This window comes from Oncorhynchus masou, chromosome 28, assembly GCF_036934945.1.
Source record: "Oncorhynchus masou masou isolate Uvic2021 chromosome 28, UVic_Omas_1.1, whole genome shotgun sequence".
Taxonomy (NCBI): Eukaryota; Metazoa; Chordata; class Actinopteri; order Salmoniformes; family Salmonidae; genus Oncorhynchus; species Oncorhynchus masou.
Window position 1 is genome coordinate 88,403,720 of NC_088239.1, and position 20,062 is coordinate 88,423,781.

The window sequence follows — 20,062 nt, forward strand, 5'->3', positions numbered from 1 at the left end:
CCGAGAGAGAGACAGAGAGAGAGACAGAGAGAGAGAGACAGAGAGACAGAGAGAGAGAGAGACAGAGAGAGACAGAGAGAGAGACAGAGAGAGAGACAGAGAGAGAGAGACAGAGAGACAGAGAGATCCAATGTATGACCATATTAGAGAGACATATTTCCCTCAGATTACACAGATCACAAAGAATTCGAAAACAAACCCAATTTTGATAAACTCCCATATCTACTGGGTGAAATACCACAGTGTGACATCACAGCAGCAAGGTTTGTGACCTGTTGCCACAAGAAAAGGGCAACCAGTGAAGAACAAACACCATTGTAAATACAACCCAAATTTATGCTTATTTATTTTCCCTTGTGTACCCTTAACCATTTGTGCATCGTTACAACACTGTATATATATATACATATATAATATGATATTTGTAATGTCTTTATTGTTTTGGAACTTCTGTATCTGTACTGTTTACTGTTATTTGTTATTGTTTATTTCACTTTCCTATATTATCTACCTCACTTGCTTTGGCAATGTTAACACGTTTCCCATGCCAATAAAGTCCCTTGAATTGAATTGAATTGAATTGAGAGAGAGACAAAGAGAGACAGAGAGAGAGACAGAGAGATGGAGAGACACAGAGAGAGACAGACAGAGAGATGGAGACACACAGAGAGAGAGAGACAGAGAGATGGAGAGACACAGAGAGAGAGAGACAGAGAGATGGAGAGACACAGAGAGAGACAGACAGAGAGAAGGAGAGACACAGATATTCAGAGACAAGGTTTTGTTTCTTACAGGACGGTGACGTCGAAGTCTGTGGGTATGGAGGTGGGGTGCTGAAGGTGCCAGCTACAGTAGAAACCTTTAGGGTAGGTGTTGGATCGACACGTCACCGTGGGTTCCCTAGGTGAGGCTGGAGAAAAAGGCACAACACCGGTGAGGATCTCATACATTCTTCATCAAGTTAGAAAATACAGAGAGAAAAGGGATTATTCCTACTACTCTGACCCCAGTCCCCTTCATACTACTCTGACCCCAGTCCCCTTCCTACTACTCTGACCCCAGTCCCCTTCATACTACTCTGACCCCAGTCCCCTTCCTACTACTCTGACCCCAGTACCCTTCATACTACACTGACCCCAGTCCCCTTCCTACTACTCTGACCCCAGTCCCCTTCATACTACTCTGACCCCAGTCCCCTTCATACTACTCTGACCCCAGTCCCCTTCCTACTACTCTGACCCCAGTCCCCTTCATACTACTCTGACCCCAGTCCCCTTCCTACTACTCTGACCCCAGTCCCCTTCATACTGCTCTGACCCCAGTCCCCTTCCTACTACTCTGACCCAAGTCCCCTTCCTACTACTCTGACCCCAGTCCACTTCCTACTACTCTGACCCCAGTCCCCTTCCTACTACTCTGACCCCAGTCCCCTTCCTACTACTCTGACCCCAGTCCCCTTCATACTACTCTGACCCCAGTCCCCTTCCTACTACTCTGACCCCAGTCCCCTTCATACTACTCTGACCCCAGTCCCCTTCATACTACTCTGACCCCAGTCCCCTTCCTACTACTCTGACCCCAGTCCCCTTCCTACTACTCTGACCCCAGTCCCCTTCATACTACTCTGACCCCAGTCCCCATCCTACTACTCTGACCCCAGTCCCCTTCCTACTACTCTGACCCCAGTCCCCTTCCTACTACTCTGACCCCAGTCCCCTTCATACTACTCTGATCCCAGTCCCCTTCATACTACTCTGACCCCAGTCCCCTTCCTACTACTCTGACCCCAGTCCCCTTCCTACTACTCTGACCCCAGTCCCCTTCCTACTACTCTGACCCCAGTCCCCTTCCTACTGCTCTGACCCCAGTCCCCTTCCTACTACTCTGACCCCAGTCCCCTTCCTACTACTCTGACCCAAGTCCCCTTCCTACTGCTCTGACCCCAGTCCCCTTCCTACTACTCTGACCCCAGTCCCCTTCATACTACTCTGACCCAAGTCCCCTTCCTACTGCTCTGACCCCAGTCCCCTTCCTACTGCTCTGACCCCAGTCCCCTTCCTACTACTCTGACCCCAGTCCCCTTCCTACTACTCTGACCCAAGTCCCCTTCCTACTACTCTGACCCCAGTACCCTTCATACTACTCTGACCCCAGTACCCTTCCTACTACTCTGACCCCAGTCCCCTTCCTACTACTCTGACCCCAGTCCCCTTCCTACTACTCTGACCCCAGTCCCCTTCATACTACTCTGAGCCCAGTCCCCTTCCTACTACTCTGACCCCAGTCCCCTTCCTACTACTCTGACCCCAGTCCCCTTCCTACTACTCTGACCCCAGTCACCTTCATACTACTCTGACCCCAGTCTCCTTCATACTACTCTGACCCCAGTCCCCTTCCTACTACTCTGACCCCAGTCCCCTTCCTACTACTCTGACCCCAGTCCCCTTCCTACTACTCTGACCCCAGTCCCCTTCCTACTACTCTGACCCCAGTCCCCTTCCTACTACTCTGACCCCAGTCCCCTTCATACTACTCTGACCCCAGTCCCCTTCCTACTACTCTGACCCCAGTCCCCTTCCTACTACTCTGACCCCAGTCCCCTTCCTACTACTCTGAGCCCAGTCCCCTTCCTACTACTCTGACCCCAGTCCCCTTCATACTGCTCTGACCCCAGTCCCCTTCCTACTACTCTGACCCCAGTCCCTTCCTACTACTCTGACCCCAGTCCCCTTCATACTACTCTGACCCCAGTCCCCTTCATACTACTCTGACCCCAGTCCCCTTCCTACTACTCTGACCCCAGTCCCCTTCCTACTACTCTGACCCCAGTCCCCTTCATACTACTCTGACCCCAGTCCCCATCCTACTACTCTGACCCCAGTCCCCTTCCTACTACTCTGACCCCAGTCCCCTTCCTACTACTCTGACCCCAGTCCCCTTCCTACTACTCTGACCCCAGTCACCTTCCTACTACTCTGACCCCAGTCCCCTTCCTACTACTCTGACCCCAGTCCCCTTCCTACTACTCTGACCCCAGTCCCCTTCCTACTACTCTGACCCCAGTCCCCTTCCTACTACTCTGACCCCAGTCCCCTTCATACTACTCTGACCCCAGTCCCCTTCATACTACTCTGACCCCAGTCCCCTTCCTACTACTCTGACCCCAGTCCCCTTCCTACTACTCTGACCCCAGTCCCCTTCCTACTACTCTGACCCCAGTCCCCTTCCTACTACTCTGACCCCAGTCCCCTTCATACTGCTCTGACCCCAGTCCCCTTCATACTGCTCTGACCCCAGTCCCCTTCCTACTACTCTGACCCCAGTCCCCTTCCTACTACTCTGACCCCAGTCCCCTTCCTACTACTCTGACCCCAGTCCCCTTCATACTACTCTGACCCCAGTCCCCGTCATACTACTCTGACCCCAGTCCCCTTCCTACTACTCTGACCCCAGTCCCCTTCATACTGCTCTGACCCCAGTCCCCTTCCTACTACTCTGACCCCAGTCCCCTTCCTACTACTCTGACCCCAGTCCCCTTCCTACTACTCTGACCCCAGTCCCCTTCCTACTACTCTGACCCCAGTCCCCGTCATACTACTCTGACCCCAGTCCCCTTCATACTACTCTGACCCCAGTCCCCTTCATACTACTCTGACCCCAGTCCCCTTCCTACTACTCTGACCCCAGTCCCCTTCCTACTGCTCTGACCCCAGTCCCTTCCTACTACTCTGACCCCAGTCCCCTTCCTACTACTCTGACCCCAGTCCCCTTCCTACTACTCTGACCCCAGTCCCCTTCCTACTACTCTGACTCCAGTCCCCTTCCTACTACTCTGATCCCAGTCCCCTTCATACTACTCTGACCCCAGTCCCCTTCCTACTACTCTGACCCCAGTCCCCTTCCTACTACTCTGACCCCAGTCCCCTTCCTACTACTCTGACCCCAGTCCCCTTCATACTACTCTGACCCCAGTCCCCTTCCTACTACTCTGACCCCAGTCCCCTTCCTACTACTCTGACCCCAGTCCCCTTCATACTACTCTGACCCCAGTCCCCTTCCTACTACTCTGACCCCAGTCCCCTTCCTACTACTCTGACCCCAGTCCCCTTCCTACTACTCTGACCCCAGTCCCCTTCCTACTACTCTGACCCCAGTCCCCTTCATACTGCTCTGACCCCAGTCCCCTTCCTACTACTCTGACCCCAGTCCCCTTCCTACTACTCTGACCCCAGTCCCCTTCCTACTGCTCTGACCCCAGTCCCCTTCCTACTACTCTGACCCCAGTCCCCTTCCTACTACTCTGACCCCAGTCCCCTTCCTACTACTCTGACCCCAGTCCCCTTCATACTGCTCTGACCCCAGTCCCCTTCCTACTACTCTGACCCCAGTCCCCTTCCTACTACTCTGACCCAAGTCCCCTTCCTACTACTCTGACCCCAGTCCCCTTCCTACTACTCTGACCCCAGTCCCCTTCCTACTACTCTGACCCCAGTCCCCTTCCTACTACTCTGACTCCAGTCCCCTTCATACTACTCTGAGAGAGAGAGGAGACGTATGAGAGGAGATGAGAGGAGAGGCGAGGAGAGGAGAATGAGAGGGGAGTGAGAGGAGAAGGGGAGGAGAGGGATGAGAGGAGAGGAGAGAGAGGAGAGGAGGTGGATGAGAGGAGATGGATTAGATTGATGAGAGGAGAGGAGAGAAGAGAAGAGGATAGGAGAGGAGAGGAGAGGAGAGGAGAGGAGGTGGATGAGAGGAGATGGATTAGATTGAGGAGAGGAGAGGAGAGGAGAGGAGAGGAGAGGAGAGGAGAGGAGAGGAGAGGAGAGGGGAGGGGAGGGGAGGGGAGAGGAGAGGAGAGGAGAGGAGAGGAGAGGAGAGGAGAGGAGAGGAGAGGAGAGGAGAGGAGAGGAGAGGAGAGGAGAGGAGAGGAGAGGAGAGGAGAGGAGAGAGAGGAGAAGGAGAGGAGACTAGATGATCCTAATGTAATGCTGTTCAGCCAATGCAGACGTGTATGGAATTGTTTTACTATCACTAATTGTCATATTTTAGATAATTTATCAATTGATATGGACTTTTAGTAGCCAATTAGGTATAAAATATATATATATATAAATACTGCAATAGCTCAGGAAACATTTAGAAATGGCAACAAAACAATGAGAAAGGAAATCTTGAGCAACAAGATCTAGGAGACATAGATATATATTTTTTTTATTTTACACATATTTAACTCCTTTTTGGGTAGTCACAGACGCCCATTCAAGTACTTAAAAAAAACTGGATGCCTTTAGACGAGTCATGTGACACTTGTTTGGCTTGAAGAGCAAAACAGACCGTTTTCGTTAGAAGAACGATTTGTGGGATGCCTCATGTTGTGACCAACACCTATCATAGCTCTTCCCTGGTCTCATCAGGACCACGGCCTGTGTATCATAGCTCTGCCCTGGTCTCATCAGGACCATGGCCTGTGTATCATAGCTCTGCCCTGGTCTCATCAGGACCACGGCCTGTGTATCATAGCTCTGCCCTGGTCTCATCAGGACCATGGCCTGTGTATCATAGCTCTGCCCTGGTCTCATCAGGACCATGGCCTGTGTATCATAGCTCTGCCCTGGTCTCATCAGGACCATGGCCTGTGTATCGTAGCTCTGCCTGGTCTCATCAGGACCACGGCCTGTGTATCATAGCTCTGCCCTGGTCTCATCAGGACCATGGCCTGTGTATCATAGCTCTGCCCTGGTCTCATCAGGACCACGGCCTGTGTATCATAGCTCTGCCCTGGTCTCATCAGGACCATGGCCTGTGTATCATTGCTCTGCCTTGCCACCTTGTGGAGCTCTTCTGTTACTGTTTCTAAAGGATGTATTCCTACTTGTCATGACGTCATCGATGCAACATGATATTTTTAAAGCAGTGTTATTATGTTACTCCGTTGTAATATTGTTTAGAGATTGGGCTACTTTTTTCAACATTCTGTTAAAAATCGCGCAACATTTCAACGTCCTGCTACTCATGCCAGGAACATAGTATTTGCATATGATTAGTATGTGTGCATAGAAAACACTCTGAAGTTTCTAGAACTGGTTCAATGGTGTCTGTGACTATAACAGAACAAGTTCCGTGGTCAAAATCGGCAGAAAACCTGGTCACTAAATCGACGAAGAAAAAATCAATCCGCCAGCCCATGTATTGTCTATTGGAAGGAAAAATAGTTAAGGCTGAGAATATTTTTATTTTTTTTAATTTTACCTTTATTTAACCAGGCAATTCAGTTAAGAACAAATTCTTATTTTCAATGACGGCCTGGGAACAGTGGGTTAACTGCCTGTTCAGGTGCAGAACGAAAGATTTGCACCATGTCAGCTTGGGGATTCGAACGAGCAACCTTTCGGTTACTAGTCCAACGCTCTAACCACTAGGCTACCCTGCCGCCAGTTCCTATAACTTCCACACGATGTCGCCAGTGTTGTGATTTCGATTCAACTAAATCGTTGGTCATCTGAGTAATAGCCACATCCGGTTGTCAAGTCCACAGCTTTAAACAATGGAACCGGAAAAGTTAGTTATGTTTCCCAAACTCGTGCTTATTGAATACAGATCGCTCCGTGATCAATTTGATCGTTTATTAACGTTTAGCAATACCTAAAGTTGGATTACAGAAGTAGTTTGAAGTGTTTTGTCAAAGTTTAAAGGCAACTTTTTTAATTTTAAAAAATAACGTTGCGTTTAAAAAATTTGTTTTTACTGGATCTGACGGTGTTCATAAATGGACATTTTGGGTATACAAGGACCGATTTAATCGAAAAAAATACTCAATTGTGATGTTTATGGGACATATAGGAGTGCCAACAAAGAATCTCGTCAAAGGTAATGAATGCTTTATATTTTATTTCTGCGTTTTGTGTTGCGCCGGCTACGCTAATTCCTTTGTGTACGTCCCCTTCTGGTATTTCGGCATGTTGCCTGCTATCAGATAATAGCTACTCATGCTTTCGCCGAAAAGCAATTTACAAATCTGACTCATTGGCTTGATTCACAACGAGTGTAGCTTGAATTGACTACCATGCATGTGAATTTTAATGAACGTTTGAGTTTTAACGAGTGCTATTAGCATTTGGCGTAGCGCATTTGCATTTATTGTTGGCAGGGGGTGTGGTTGCGTCCCGGGTGGGCCAGAGAGGTTAATTGCTATATTGTAATAATTCCTCTATATTCTGTACTTTTAGAAGCCACACACAAACAGTATTGAACATTATTTGTCCTAATATTATGCAAATTAGGCACTATTTATATTTGCCACTATTTTCTTGTTTTTCATTTATATTTACAGATAGCCAGGGGAACACTCCAACACTCAGACATAATTACTGATAGCCAGGGGCACTCCAACACTCGGGCATCATTACAGATAGCAAGGGGCACTCCAACACTCAGACATCATTACAGTACCCAGGGGCACTCCAACACTCAGACATCATTACAGATAGCCAGGGGCACTCCAACACTCAGACATCATTACTGATAGCCAGGGGCACTCCAACACTCAGACATCATTACAGATACCCAGGGGCACTCCAACACCCAGACATCATTACAGATAGCCAGGGGCACTCCAACACTCAGACATCATTACAGATAGCCAGGGGCACTCCAACACTCAGACATCATTACAGATAGCCAGGGGCACACTCCAACACTCAGACATCATTACAGATAGCCAGGGGCACACTCCAACACTCAGACATCATTACAGATAGCCAGGGGCACTCCAACACTCAGACATCATTACAGATAGCCAGGGGCACACTCCAACACTCAGACATCATTACAGATAGCCAGGGGCACACTCCAACACTCAGACATCATTACAGATAGCCAGGGGCACACTCCAACACTCAGACATCATTACAGATAGCCATAGGCACTCCAACACTCAGACATCATTACAGATAGCCAGGGGCACTCCAACACTCAGACATCATTACAGATAGCCAGGGGCACTCCAACACTCAGACATCATTACAGATAGCCAGGGGCACTCCAACACTCAGACATCATTACAGATAGCCAGGGGCACTCCAACACTCAGACATCATTACAGATAGCCAGGGGCACTCCAACACTCAGACATCATTACAGATAGCCAGGGGCACTCCAACACTCAGACATCATTACAGATAGCCAGGGGCACTCCAACACTCAGACATCATTACAGTACCCAGGGGCACTCCAACACTCAGACATCATTACAGATAGCCAAGGGCACTCCAACACTCAGACATCATTACAGATAGCCAGGGGCACTCCAACACTCAGACATCATTACAGATAGCCAGGGGCACTCCAACACTCAGACATCATTACAGATAGCCAAGGGCACTCCAACACTCAGACATCATTACAGATAGCCAAGGGCACTCCAACACTCAGACATCATTTACAGATAGCCAGGGGAACACTCCAACACTCAGACATCATTACAGATAGCCAGGGGCACTCCAACACTCAGACATCATTACAGATAGCCAGGGGAACACTCCAACACTCAGACATCATTACAGATAGCCAGGGGCACTCCAACACTCAGACATCATTACAGATAGCCAGGGGCACTCCAACACTCAGACATCATTACAGATAGCCAGGGGCACTCCAACACTCAGACATCATTACAGATAGCCAAGGGCACTCCAACACTCAGACATCATTACAGATAGCCAGGGGCACTCCAACACTCAGACATCATTACAGATAGCCAAGTGCACTCCAACACTCAGACATCATTACAGATAGCCAGGGGCACGCTCAAACACTCAAACATAATTTATAAATGAATCATGTGTGTTTAGTAAGTCCTCCAGATCAGAGCCAGTAGGGATGACCAGGGATGTTCTATGTTTAGTGAGTCCTCCAGATCAGAGCAAGTAGGGATGACCAGGGATGTTCTCTATTTAGTGAGTCCTCCAGATCAGAGCCAGTAGGGATGACCAGGGATGTTCTCTGTTTAGTGAGTCTGCCAGATCAGAATGGGGATGAGGTAGGTAAAATCGGGTGGGCTATTTACCGATCGACTATGTACAGCTGCAGCGATCGGTTAGCTGCTCAGATAGCAGATGTTTGAAGTTGGTGAGGGAGATAAAAGTCTCCAACTTCAGTGATTTTTGCAATTTGTTCCAGTCACAGGCAGCAGAGGCAACTGGAACGAAGAGGTGGATCAGGGAACCGCCCACAGCAAGGGCAACATCATTGATATATACAGAGAAAAGAGTCGGCCCGAGAATTGAACCCTGTGGCACCCCCATAGAGACTGCCAGAGGACCGGACAGCATGCCCTCCGATTTGACACACTGAACTCTGTCTGCAAAGTTGTTGGTGAACCAGGCAAGGCAGTCATCAGAAAAACCGAGGCTACTGAGTCTGCCGATAAGAATATGGTGATTGACAGAGTCGAAAGCCTTGGCAAGGTCGATGAAGACGGCTGCACATTACTGTATTTTATCAATGGCGGTTATGATATCGTTTAGTACCTTGAGCGTGGCTGAGGTGCACCCGTGACCGGCTCGGAAACCAGATTGCATATCGGAGAAGGTACGACGGGATTCGAGATGGTCAGTGACCTGTTTGTTGACTTGGCTTTCGAAAACCTTAGATAGGCAGGGCAGGATGGATATAGGTCTGTAACAGTTTGTGTCCAGGGTGTCTCCCCCTTTGAAGAGGGGGATGACTGCGGCAGCTTTCCAATCCTTGTGGATCTCAGACGATATGAAAGAGAGGTTGAACAGGCTGGTAATAGGGGTTGCGACAATGGCGGCGGATAGTTTCAGAAATAGAGGGTCCAGATTGTCAAGCCCAGCTGATTTGTACGGGTCCAGGTTTTGCAGCTCTTTCAGAACATCTGCTATCTGGTTTGGGGTAAAGGAGAACCTGGAGAGGCTTGGGCGAGTAGCTGCGGGGGGGGGGGGGGGCGAAGCTGTTGGCCGAGGTTGGAGTAGCCAGGAGGAAGGCATGGCCAGCCATTGAGAAATGCTTGCAGCTGGGACTAGGTGCTCTTGTTGGATGACCAGGGATGTTCTCTGTTTAGTGAGTCCTCCAGATCAGAGGCAGTAGGGATGACCAGGGATGTTCTTTGTTTTGTGAGTCCTCCAGATCAGAGACAGTAGGGATGACTAGGGATTTTCTCTTGATAAGTATATACATTTGACCATTTTCCTGTCATGCTAAACATTCAAAATATACTTTGGGTGTATGGAGTAAGAAGTATGTCATGAATATCACCGAAGGTGGCTCCCCTTCCCTTTCGGGTGGCGCTCGGCGGTCGTCGACGCTGGGCTACTAGCTGCCACCGAAGGTGGCTCCCCTTCCCTTTCGGGTGGCGCTCGGCTGTCGTCGTCACCTGGCTACTAGCTGCCACCGGAGGTGGCTCCCCTTCCCTTTCGGGTGGCGCTCGGCGGTTGTCGTCACCGGGCTACTAGCTGCCACCGAAGGTGGCTCCCGTTCGGCTGGCGCTCGGCGATCGTCGTCGCCGGGCTACTAGCTGCAACCGAAGGTGGCTCCCCTTCCCGTTCGGCTGGCTCTCGGCGATCGTCGTCGCCGGGCTACTAGCTGCAACCGAAGGTGGCTCCCATTCGGCTGGCGCTCGGCGGTCGTCATCGCCAGTCTACTAGCTGCCACCGAAGGTGGCTCCCCTTCCCGTTCGGCTGGCGCTCGGTGGTCGTCGTCGGTCTACTAGCTGCCACCGAAGGTGGCTCTCCTTCCCTTGCAGGTGGCGCTCGGCGGTCGTCGTCGCCGGTCTACTAGCTGCCACCGAAGGTGGCTCCCCTTCCCTTTCGGGTGGCGCTCGGCGGACGTCGTCGCCGGTCCACTAGCTGCCACCGAAGGTGGCTCCACTTCCCTTTCGGATGGCGCTCGGCGATCGTGTTTTACCTATGTGTTCGGCGTCATCCATTGTACGTGTTCCTGTTTTTTGAACATTAAAGTGTTTTTCCCTCGAATCTTCTGCTCTCTGCGCCTGACTCCACACCCATCACTCTTCAAGCATTACAGTATATTTGTTTCTTTAGGAATGTAGTGAAGAAAAAAATATATAAATACTAATAAAGTATTGTATTGTACTATTGTATTGTACTGTAATACTGTGTTGTACTGTGCTACTCTAGTGTATTGTATTGTCTTGGACTACTGTATTGCATTATACTGTATTACTGAATTGTATTGTACTACTGTGTTGTACTGCACTGTCTACCGTATTGTACTACGTTATTGTACTGTATTGTCTACTGTACTGTTATACTGTGTTGTATTGCACTGTACCACTATATTGTACTGCTGTTGCAGTATTGTCATACTGTATTCTAATGTTCTGCTGTACTGTACTATTGTATTGGACTACCATATTGTATTGTCTGTGTCTCCCGTTGTCTCTCTCTCTCTGTCTCTCTGTCTCTCTGTGTCTGTGTCTGTGTGTCTCTCTGTCTCTCTGAAATCAGCCGAGCTATGGCTCTGTTTCTCTGTCGCTCTGTGTCTCTCTCAGTGTCTCTTTCTGTGTCTCTCGGTCTTTCTGTCAGGATTTGGCCAGGGTTGTTCCGGGTTTTGGTCACTAGATGCCCCCATTGTGCTTTTTGACCTTATGTTTTTTCCCTTGTTCCCCATTATTATTTGCACCTGTACCTCGTTTCCCCTGATTGTATTTAAACCCTTAGTTTCCCTCAGTTCTGTGCTCTGTGTTTGTATGTTAGCACCCAGCCCTAGTGTTCTGTGTTTTCTTGTCGATTCCGGTGGATGCTCTTGTGGAATTCTGTTTTTGTTTTTGAGTGTCTCTTGAGGCTTTTTTGTGCTATTCCTACCACCTTTTGGATTTGCCATTTTTGTATTTAAGGACTTCTCCTTTTTACTTTATTAAATACACCGTCTTAAGTACTGCTGTGTCTGCCTCATCTTCTGGGTTCTGCTGACTATTCGTGGCTCAGTTGGTTAAGTGACTGTTTCTCACTCCGGAGACCCAGGTTCGTAACCGGGTCCTGACAGAAACACAGAGCCAAAAATGAACCCAGAGGCAGCCAGTTCCCAGGACCTTTTTGCCATGCTGTCCCACCACCAGTAGACTGTCCAACGCCACGAAGCCGCCCTGGTTCAGCAAGAGGCCTTAATGGCTAGACATTCTCATCTTCTGTCGGAGATGCTGACTTCCATTAAGCAAATATCTGATCGTCTTACCCCGGCAACAGTTCCCGTCCCAGTACCTCAGATTCACGTACCCATGGCAGTTAACCCCCTGGCTGAACCTCGTCTTCCACCTCCCCAACGGTTCTCAGGTGATCCAAGTGCTTGTAAAGGGTTTCTCACCCAATGTTCTCTCTCCTTTGAGCTACAACCCTCGTCGTTTCCCACCGACCGGTCTAAGATCGCTTATATCATCACCCTGCTGTCGGAAAAAGCCCTGGCCTGGGCTACTGCTGTGTGGGATGCCCATAGTTCCTGCTGTGCCAGCTACTCTGCCTTTGCTGAGGAATTCAAACGAGTGTTTCAAGGCCCAAGCAGTGGTTCTGACTCAGCCAAACAGCTCCTGACTCTCCACCAAGGTAGGCGCAGCGTGACGGACTATGCCATCCAGTTCCGCACGGTGGCAGCAGCAAGTGGCTGGAACAACGAGGCGCTCACGGTGTGCTTTCTGAAAGGCCTTTCCGACACTATCCAAGATGAACTGGCCACTCGGGAACCACCGGACAATCTCGAGTCCCTGATCAAGTTGGCCTCACGCATTGACCAGCGTCTGAGAGAGAGAGAACTCAACCGTAGACCTCTAGCCCCTATCAGTCCCAGCTCCGAGTCCCCACCTTTATCCTCGCTGGCTCCATCGGAACCCATGCAGATTGGACGCATCTCCCAGGCTGAGAGAGACCGCCGGATGAGGGAGCGACGCTGTCTATATTGCGGCAAACCGGGCCATTTCCGTTCCACGTGTCCCGGGCTCCAGGGAAACGCTCTGTCCCATACAGACCGGGGGGAACTGTAACGGGAAACATAACCTCCTCCCATCCGTCCAACTCCCGTCTGCTCATTCCAGTCACCCTCTCCTGGGACAACCAAAAGCTTCACCTTCAAGCCTTGGTAGACTCTGGAGCCGCAGGTAACTTCATGGATGGTGTCTGGGCGAAGGAGAATGGCGTTCCCTCTGAACCTCTAAGTGAACCCATGAGGGTCACTACATTGGATGGAAGCCCTTTGGGATCTGGACTTGTCACTCATGTCACTACCTCCTTGCGACTTTCAGTTTCACAACACCAGGAATTGATGAACTTTCATTTGATCTCCTGTTCCGAGTTCCCTCTCGTCCTTGGATACCCCTGGCTTCACAGCCATAACCCTCACATCGACTGGTCTGTGGGCACTATCAAGCAGTGGGGTCCTACGTGCCAAGCTACTTGTATTTTCCAGAATTCCCCGAGTTCTACTCCCGAGTCTTTAGAATCCATCGACCTGACCCGAGTTCCCGAGTGTTACCATGACCTCAAACTGGTGTTTAGCAAACAGAGGGCCACCATGCTACCACCCCATAGATCTTACGATTGCCCCATCGACCTGTTTCCGGGCACTTGCCCCCCCCCAGGGGTCGGATCTTTTCCCTATCTCCACCCGAACGAGCTGCTATGGATACCTACATCAAGGACGCTCTGGAAGCAGGCCTCATGCGTCCATCCACCTCCCCGGCGGGAGCAGGGTTTTTCTTTGTGGCCAAGAAAGACGGTGGATTACGTCCTTGCATCGACTACCGGGGACTCAATGCCATAACCGTCCGTAACCGTTACCCGCTACCCCTTATGGCCACAGCCTTCGAGCTGCTCCAGGAGCAGTTGTTTTCACTAAGCTTGACCTGCGGAACGCATACCATCTTGTGCGGATCAGACCTGGTGACGAGTGGAAGACCGCTTTCAACACGCCTACTGGTCACTATGAATACTTGGTGATGCCCTTCGGCCTGACCAACGCCCCAGCGGTGTTCCAAGCGCTCATAAACGATGTGCTTAGGGATATGCTTAACATATTTGTGTTCGTTTACTTGGATGACATCCTCATCTTTTCGAGCTCCCTTCAAGAACACACTAAGCATGTCAGACAAGTACTCAAACGCCTCCTGGACAGCCATCTGTACGTTAAGCCGGAAAAATGTGAATTCCATTCATCCCGAGTACAATTCCTGGGATTTGTAGTGGAACCCGGTCGAGTCCAAATGGACCCCAGGAAGGTAGGGGCGGTAGCGGATTGGCCCACTCCCAAATCCGTTAAGGAAGTTCAGCGTTTCCTGGGCTTCACAAACTTTTACCGCAAGTTCATCAAGAACTTCAGCTTGGTGGCAGCCCCTCTCTCAGCTTTAACCAAGGGTGGCAATGCAAGGTTTTTGTGGGGAAGAGAAGCTGAGACGGCCTTCCAAGGACTCAAGCAGCGCGTTCTCTCTGCTCCCATCCTGATACTACCGACTACGGATGAACCATTTGTGGTGGAGGTAGACGCATCAGAGGTTGGTGTTGGAGCTGTCCTGTCTCAGAGGGGTGAAGACAAGAAGCTTCATCCGTGCGCTTTCTTCTCACACCGGCTTACCCCGACTGAGAGGAACTACGATGTGGGGGATCGTGAACTCCTAGCGGTTAAGATGGCATTGAAGGAATGGAGACACTGGCTCGAGGGGGCTTCTCACCCGTTTCAAGTGCTTACGGACCACAAAAATCTGGAGTATATCCAGCAGGCGAAGCGGTTGAACTCTAGACAAGCTAGATGGTCTCTTTTCTTCAATCAATTCCAGTTTATCCTCACCTATCGGCCCGGGTCGAAGAATCTCAAACCGGATGCCCTGTCCCGAGTCTACGCTCCTGCCATTCGAGATGACACGGACATGCCTGTCCTTCCTGCTGCTAAGATTGTGGCTCCGATCTCGTGGCAAGTTGAGGATACCGTGAGACGTGCTCAAGCTAGCGAACCGGACCCGAAAGGAGGTCCTGCCAATCGGTTGTTTGTCCCCAAGGCAGTGAGGACTCAGGTCCTTCTGTGGGGGCACTCCTCTCGCCTCACCTGTCATCCGGGCGTAGGTCGCACCTTGGAGTTCATCCAGCGTAAGTTCTGGTGGCCTACCATAAGAGAAGACGTTGCCACTTTCGTCAATGCCTGTCCCGTGTGCTGCCAGGGCAAATCTTTTCACCTCCGCCCTCAAGGACTCCTTCACCCTTTACCTGTTCCCCACAGACCCTGGTCCCATATCTCATTGGACTTTATTACTGGACTTCCTCCATCCCATGGCAATACTACTATCCTAGTCATAATCGACAGGTTTTCAAAGGCGGCCAGGTTCGTCCCTCTGACTAAGTTACCTTCTGCCAAGGAAACGGCTGAGTTGGTAATTAATCATGTGTTCCGAGTCTTCGGCATTCCTCAAGATATGGTTTCTGACAGAGGTCCCCAGTTCGCCTCAAGGTTTTGGAAGGCCTTCTGCCAACTCATGGGGGCTTCTGCCAGTCTATCTTCAGGGTACCATCCGGAGTCCAACGGCCAAACAGAGAGGATGAACCAAGAGCTGGAAAACACCCTCCGATGTATGACTCGTGACAACCCGTCCACATGGTCATCCTTTATTGTTTGGGCCGAATACGCGCACAACACCTTGCGCTCCTCCTCCACTGGTATGTCCCCGCACGAGTGTCAGTTTGGCTATGCTCCTCCATTGTTCCCGGACCAGGAGGCAGAAGTCAGAGTGCCTTCAGCCTTGAAGTTCGTCAGACGCTGTCGGCTTATGTGGAGGAAGACCCGTCTTAATCTTATGCGTTCCTCACAGAGGTACCAACAACAAGCCAACAGACGTCGCCGTCCCGGGCCTACCCTGCGCCCCGGCCAGAGAGTCTGGCTCTCCACAAGAAACTTACCTCTACGGGTGGAGTCTCGCAAGCTGTCCCAAAAATACATCGGTCCCTTCAAGGTTGCCAGGAGAGTTAACCCAGTTTCTTATCGCCTACACTTACCCAGATCCCTTAAGATTAATCCCACATTTCACATTTCATTGTTAAAACCTGTTGTTTTTTCTCCCCTTGTCCCGGCAGACAGACCTCCCCTCCGCCTCGTGTCATTGGAGGCCAGCCGGCTTATACCGTCCATCGGATACTGGATTCCCACCGGGTGCAGCGGTCCTGGCAGTATCTGGTGGACTGGGAAGGCTACGGTCCCGAGGAGCGCTCCTGGGTTCCTGCCAAAGACATCCTGGATCCTGACCTCATTCGTCAGTTCAGGGCCCTCCACCCTGAGAGAGCTGGTAGGAACGTCAGGAGCCGTTCCTAGGGGGGGGATTCTGTCAGGATTTGGCCATTGTTGTTCCGGGTTTTGGTCACTAGATGCCCCCATTGTGCTTTTTGACCTTATGTTTTTTCCCTTGTTCCCCATTATTATTTGCACCTGTACCTCGTTTCCCCTGATTGTATTTAAACCCTTAGTTTCCCTCAGTTCTGTGCTCTGTGTTTGTATGTTAGCACCCAGCCCTAGTGTTCTGTGTTTTCTTGTCGATTCCGGTGGATGCTCTTGTGGAATTCTGTTTTTGTTTTTGAGTGTCTCTTGAGGCTTTTTTGTGCTATTCCTACCACCTTTTGGATTTGCCATTTTTGTATTTAAGGACTTCTCCTTTTTACTTTATTAAATACACCGTCTTAAGTACTGCTGTGTCTGCCTCATCTTCTGGGTTCTGCTGACTATTCGTGGCTCAGTTGGTTAAGTGACTGTTTCTCACTCCGGAGACCCAGGTTCGTAACCGGGTCCTGACACTTTCTGTGTCTCTCTGTCTGACTCTATGTGTCCCTCTGTCTATCTTTGTCTCTCAGTGTCTATCTGTCTCTCTGAATGTAGCCTAGCCATGGCTCTGAGTCTCTGGCTGAAAGAATACCATTGATTCAGCGGCCCATGAATAGACTTCACAGAAGGCCCCCCATTCCCCCCAACCCTACCACTACCCCCAACCCACCACTACCCCCTTCACTGTCCCCCACCAGCTATCTACCACTACTACCCCCATCTACCACGAATACCCCCATCTACCACGACCACCCCCAGCTACCACGACCACCCCCAGCTACCACGACTACCCCCAGCTACCACGACTACCCCCAGCTACAACTACTACAACTACTACCCCCATCTACCACTACTACCGCTCAGTCTCTCCATGCCCACCGTCCAACCCATCCCAAATGGCACCCTATTCCCTAAATAGTGAATTGCTTTAGGGCTCTGGTCAAAAGTAGTGCTCTAGTTATGGACCACAGACCATCACATAACTTCAGACCCATAACTACAGATCAGCACATAACTACAGACCAATACATCAGACCGTCACAGCACATAACTACAAACCAGCACATAACTACAGACCAATGCATCAGACCATCACAGCACATAACTACAGACCAATACATAACTACAGACCATTACAGCACATAACTACAGACCAATACATCAGACCATCACAGCACATAACTACAGACCAATACATCAGACCGTCACAGCACATAACTACAGACCAGCACATAACTACAGACCAATATATCAGAAGCCTCGCTGCCTCTGGGAGGGGACATCTTACAGCTGTCACAGCCTACAGCATAGAGGAGAAGAAACAGGGGAGAGAGGAAGAGGAGGAGGAGGATGAGGAGGAGAAAGAGGAAGAGAGACATAGGAGAGTAGAGGAGGAGTAGGAGAAACAAGAAGAGAGACATAGGAGAGAAGAGGAGGAGGAGGAAATACAGGAAGAGAGACATAGGAGAGGAAGAGGAGGAGGAGAAGAAACAGGAAGAGAGACCCTACACACTAAACCCTACACACTATACCCTATACACAAAACCCTACACACTATACCCTACACACTAAACCTGTTACGAAAAACTAGGAGTGGTGGGTGGAATCAGCCGCAGAGAGCAGGGTTCAGTCGTTTGTCAAATTTATTCACCGGTGCAACAAAAACGGTCACGCCAACACACAGGGCGTGTACAAGTTATCAGTCCAAACAACATGACAAAAATAGTCCGGAGAATAAAGACAAGAACAAAATAACACCATCCAAACAGAGTAACTAGAAACAAGCCCGCACAAATACCCAGCTGGCCTAGTGTCTTTAAAATAGCCAACAAACAAACCCTAACACAAAACAGGTGTACCCAATTACCCAATAACCAAAACAAACGGAAAGGGAATCGATGGCAGCTAATAGGCCGGCGACGACGGCCACCGAGCACCGCCCGAAGAGGAAGAGGCACCATCTTTGGCGAGGTTCGTGACAGTACCCCCCCCCCCTGACGCGCGGCTCCCGCAGCGCGCCGACCCCGGCCTCGAGTACGACCCGGAGGACGAGGCGCGGGGCGATCCGGGTGGAAATCCCTCAAGAGGGAAGGATCTAAAATGTCCCTCCCCGGTACCCAGCACCTCTCCTCCGGACTGCACCCCTCCCAGTCCATGAGGTACTGCAGGCCCCTCACCCGGCGTCTCGAGTCCAGAATAGCTCGTACTGTGTACGCCGGGGACCCCTCGATGTCCAGAGGGGGTGGAGAAACCTCCGGTACCTCACTGTCTTGTAGGGGACCAGCGACCACCGGCCTGAGGAGAGACACATGAAACGAGGGGTTAATGCGATAATAAGAAGGAAGTTGCAATCTATAACACACCTCGTTTATCCTCCTCAGGACTTTAAATGGCCCCACACACTGCGGCCCCAGCTTCTGGCAGGGCAGGCGGAGGGGCAGGTTTCGGGTCGAGAGCCAGACCCTGTCCCTTGGTGCGAACATCGGGGCCTCACTGCGGTGGCGCCAGGACCGGCTGGTAACCCAGTACGCATTCGAATGGCGACATATTCGTGGATGAATGTCGAAGTTAGTTCTGGGCCAACTCTGCCCACGGGACGTACCTCGCCCATTCTCCTGGCCGGTCCTGGCAATACGACCTCAGACACCTACCCACTTCCTGGTTTACTCTCTCCACCTGCCCATTACTTTTGGGGGGTTGACCAAAGGGTAAGGCTGACCGAGATCCCCAGACGCTCCATAAACGCCTTCCAAACCCGGGACGTGAACCGGGGACCCTGATCGGAGACGATATCCTCTGGAACCCCATAGTGCCGGAAGACGTGGGTAAATAGAGCTGGAGCCGGATGACACGCAGACGGTAGTGTGTGAGCCCACCGAATCAATTTATCACGGACACCAAGCGGTACGTAACTTCGACCGGTCGTTCACTGTGTAGGCGCAGGTTCAACCCTCAACGCCCACGTCCACCACTGTGGCCACCAGCCGAGAGGCTGGAAGGATGGGAGTGGGTTCGATTGACCGGTCCTCGGTGTCATAGAGACGGGACAGCGCGTCGGCCTTAGTGTTGACGGAACCTGGTCTGTAAGAGATCGTAAATCAAAAACATGTAAAGAACATGGCCCACCTAGCCTGACGCGGATTCAGTCTCCTCGCTGCTCGAATATATTCCAGATTACGGTGGTCAGTCCAGATGAGTAAAGGGTGTTTAGCCCCCTCTAGCCAGTGTCTCCACACCTTCAGGGCTTTTACCATAGCTAGTAACTCCCGGTCCCCCACATCATAGTTCCGCTCCGCCGGACCCAGCCTCTTAGAAAATAAAGCGCAGGGACGGAGCTTCGGTGGTGCGTGCCCGAGCGCTGAGACAGCATGGCTCCAACCCCAGCCTCGGACGCATCCACCTCCACTATGAATGCTAACGAAGGGTCCGGATGCGCCAACACGGGAGCCCCAGTGAACAGTGCCTTCAACTGGTTGAAAGCTCCATCGGCCTCTGCTGACCACTGCAGACGCACCGGCCCCCCCTTCAGCAGTGAGGTAATGGGCGCCGCTACTTGGCCAAAACCCCGGATAAACCTCCGGTAGTAATTGGCAAACCCTAAAAACCTCTGCACCTCCTTTACCGTGGTCGGAGTCGGCCAATTACGCACGGCGTTAACACGGTCACACTCCATCATCATCCCTGAGCTGGAAATGCGATAACCCAGGAAGGAAACGGCTGGTTTGGAGAACACGCATTTATC

General features: G+C 50.9%; 1 protein-coding gene across 1 annotated transcript in view; it reads right to left on the bottom strand.

Moving 5' to 3' along the window:
- Nucleotides 1-788: 788 nt before the first annotated feature.
- The window catches only part of LOC135518456 (ciliary neurotrophic factor receptor subunit alpha-like), a 162,770-nt gene continuing 143,496 nt past the window's right edge, over nucleotides 789-20,062 (bottom strand). The window contains exon 4 of the mRNA XM_064943632.1: nucleotides 789-910. Within this exon, the coding sequence (XP_064799704.1) occupies nucleotides 789-910 (122 nt within the window). The remainder of the gene's footprint in view (nucleotides 911-20,062) is intronic.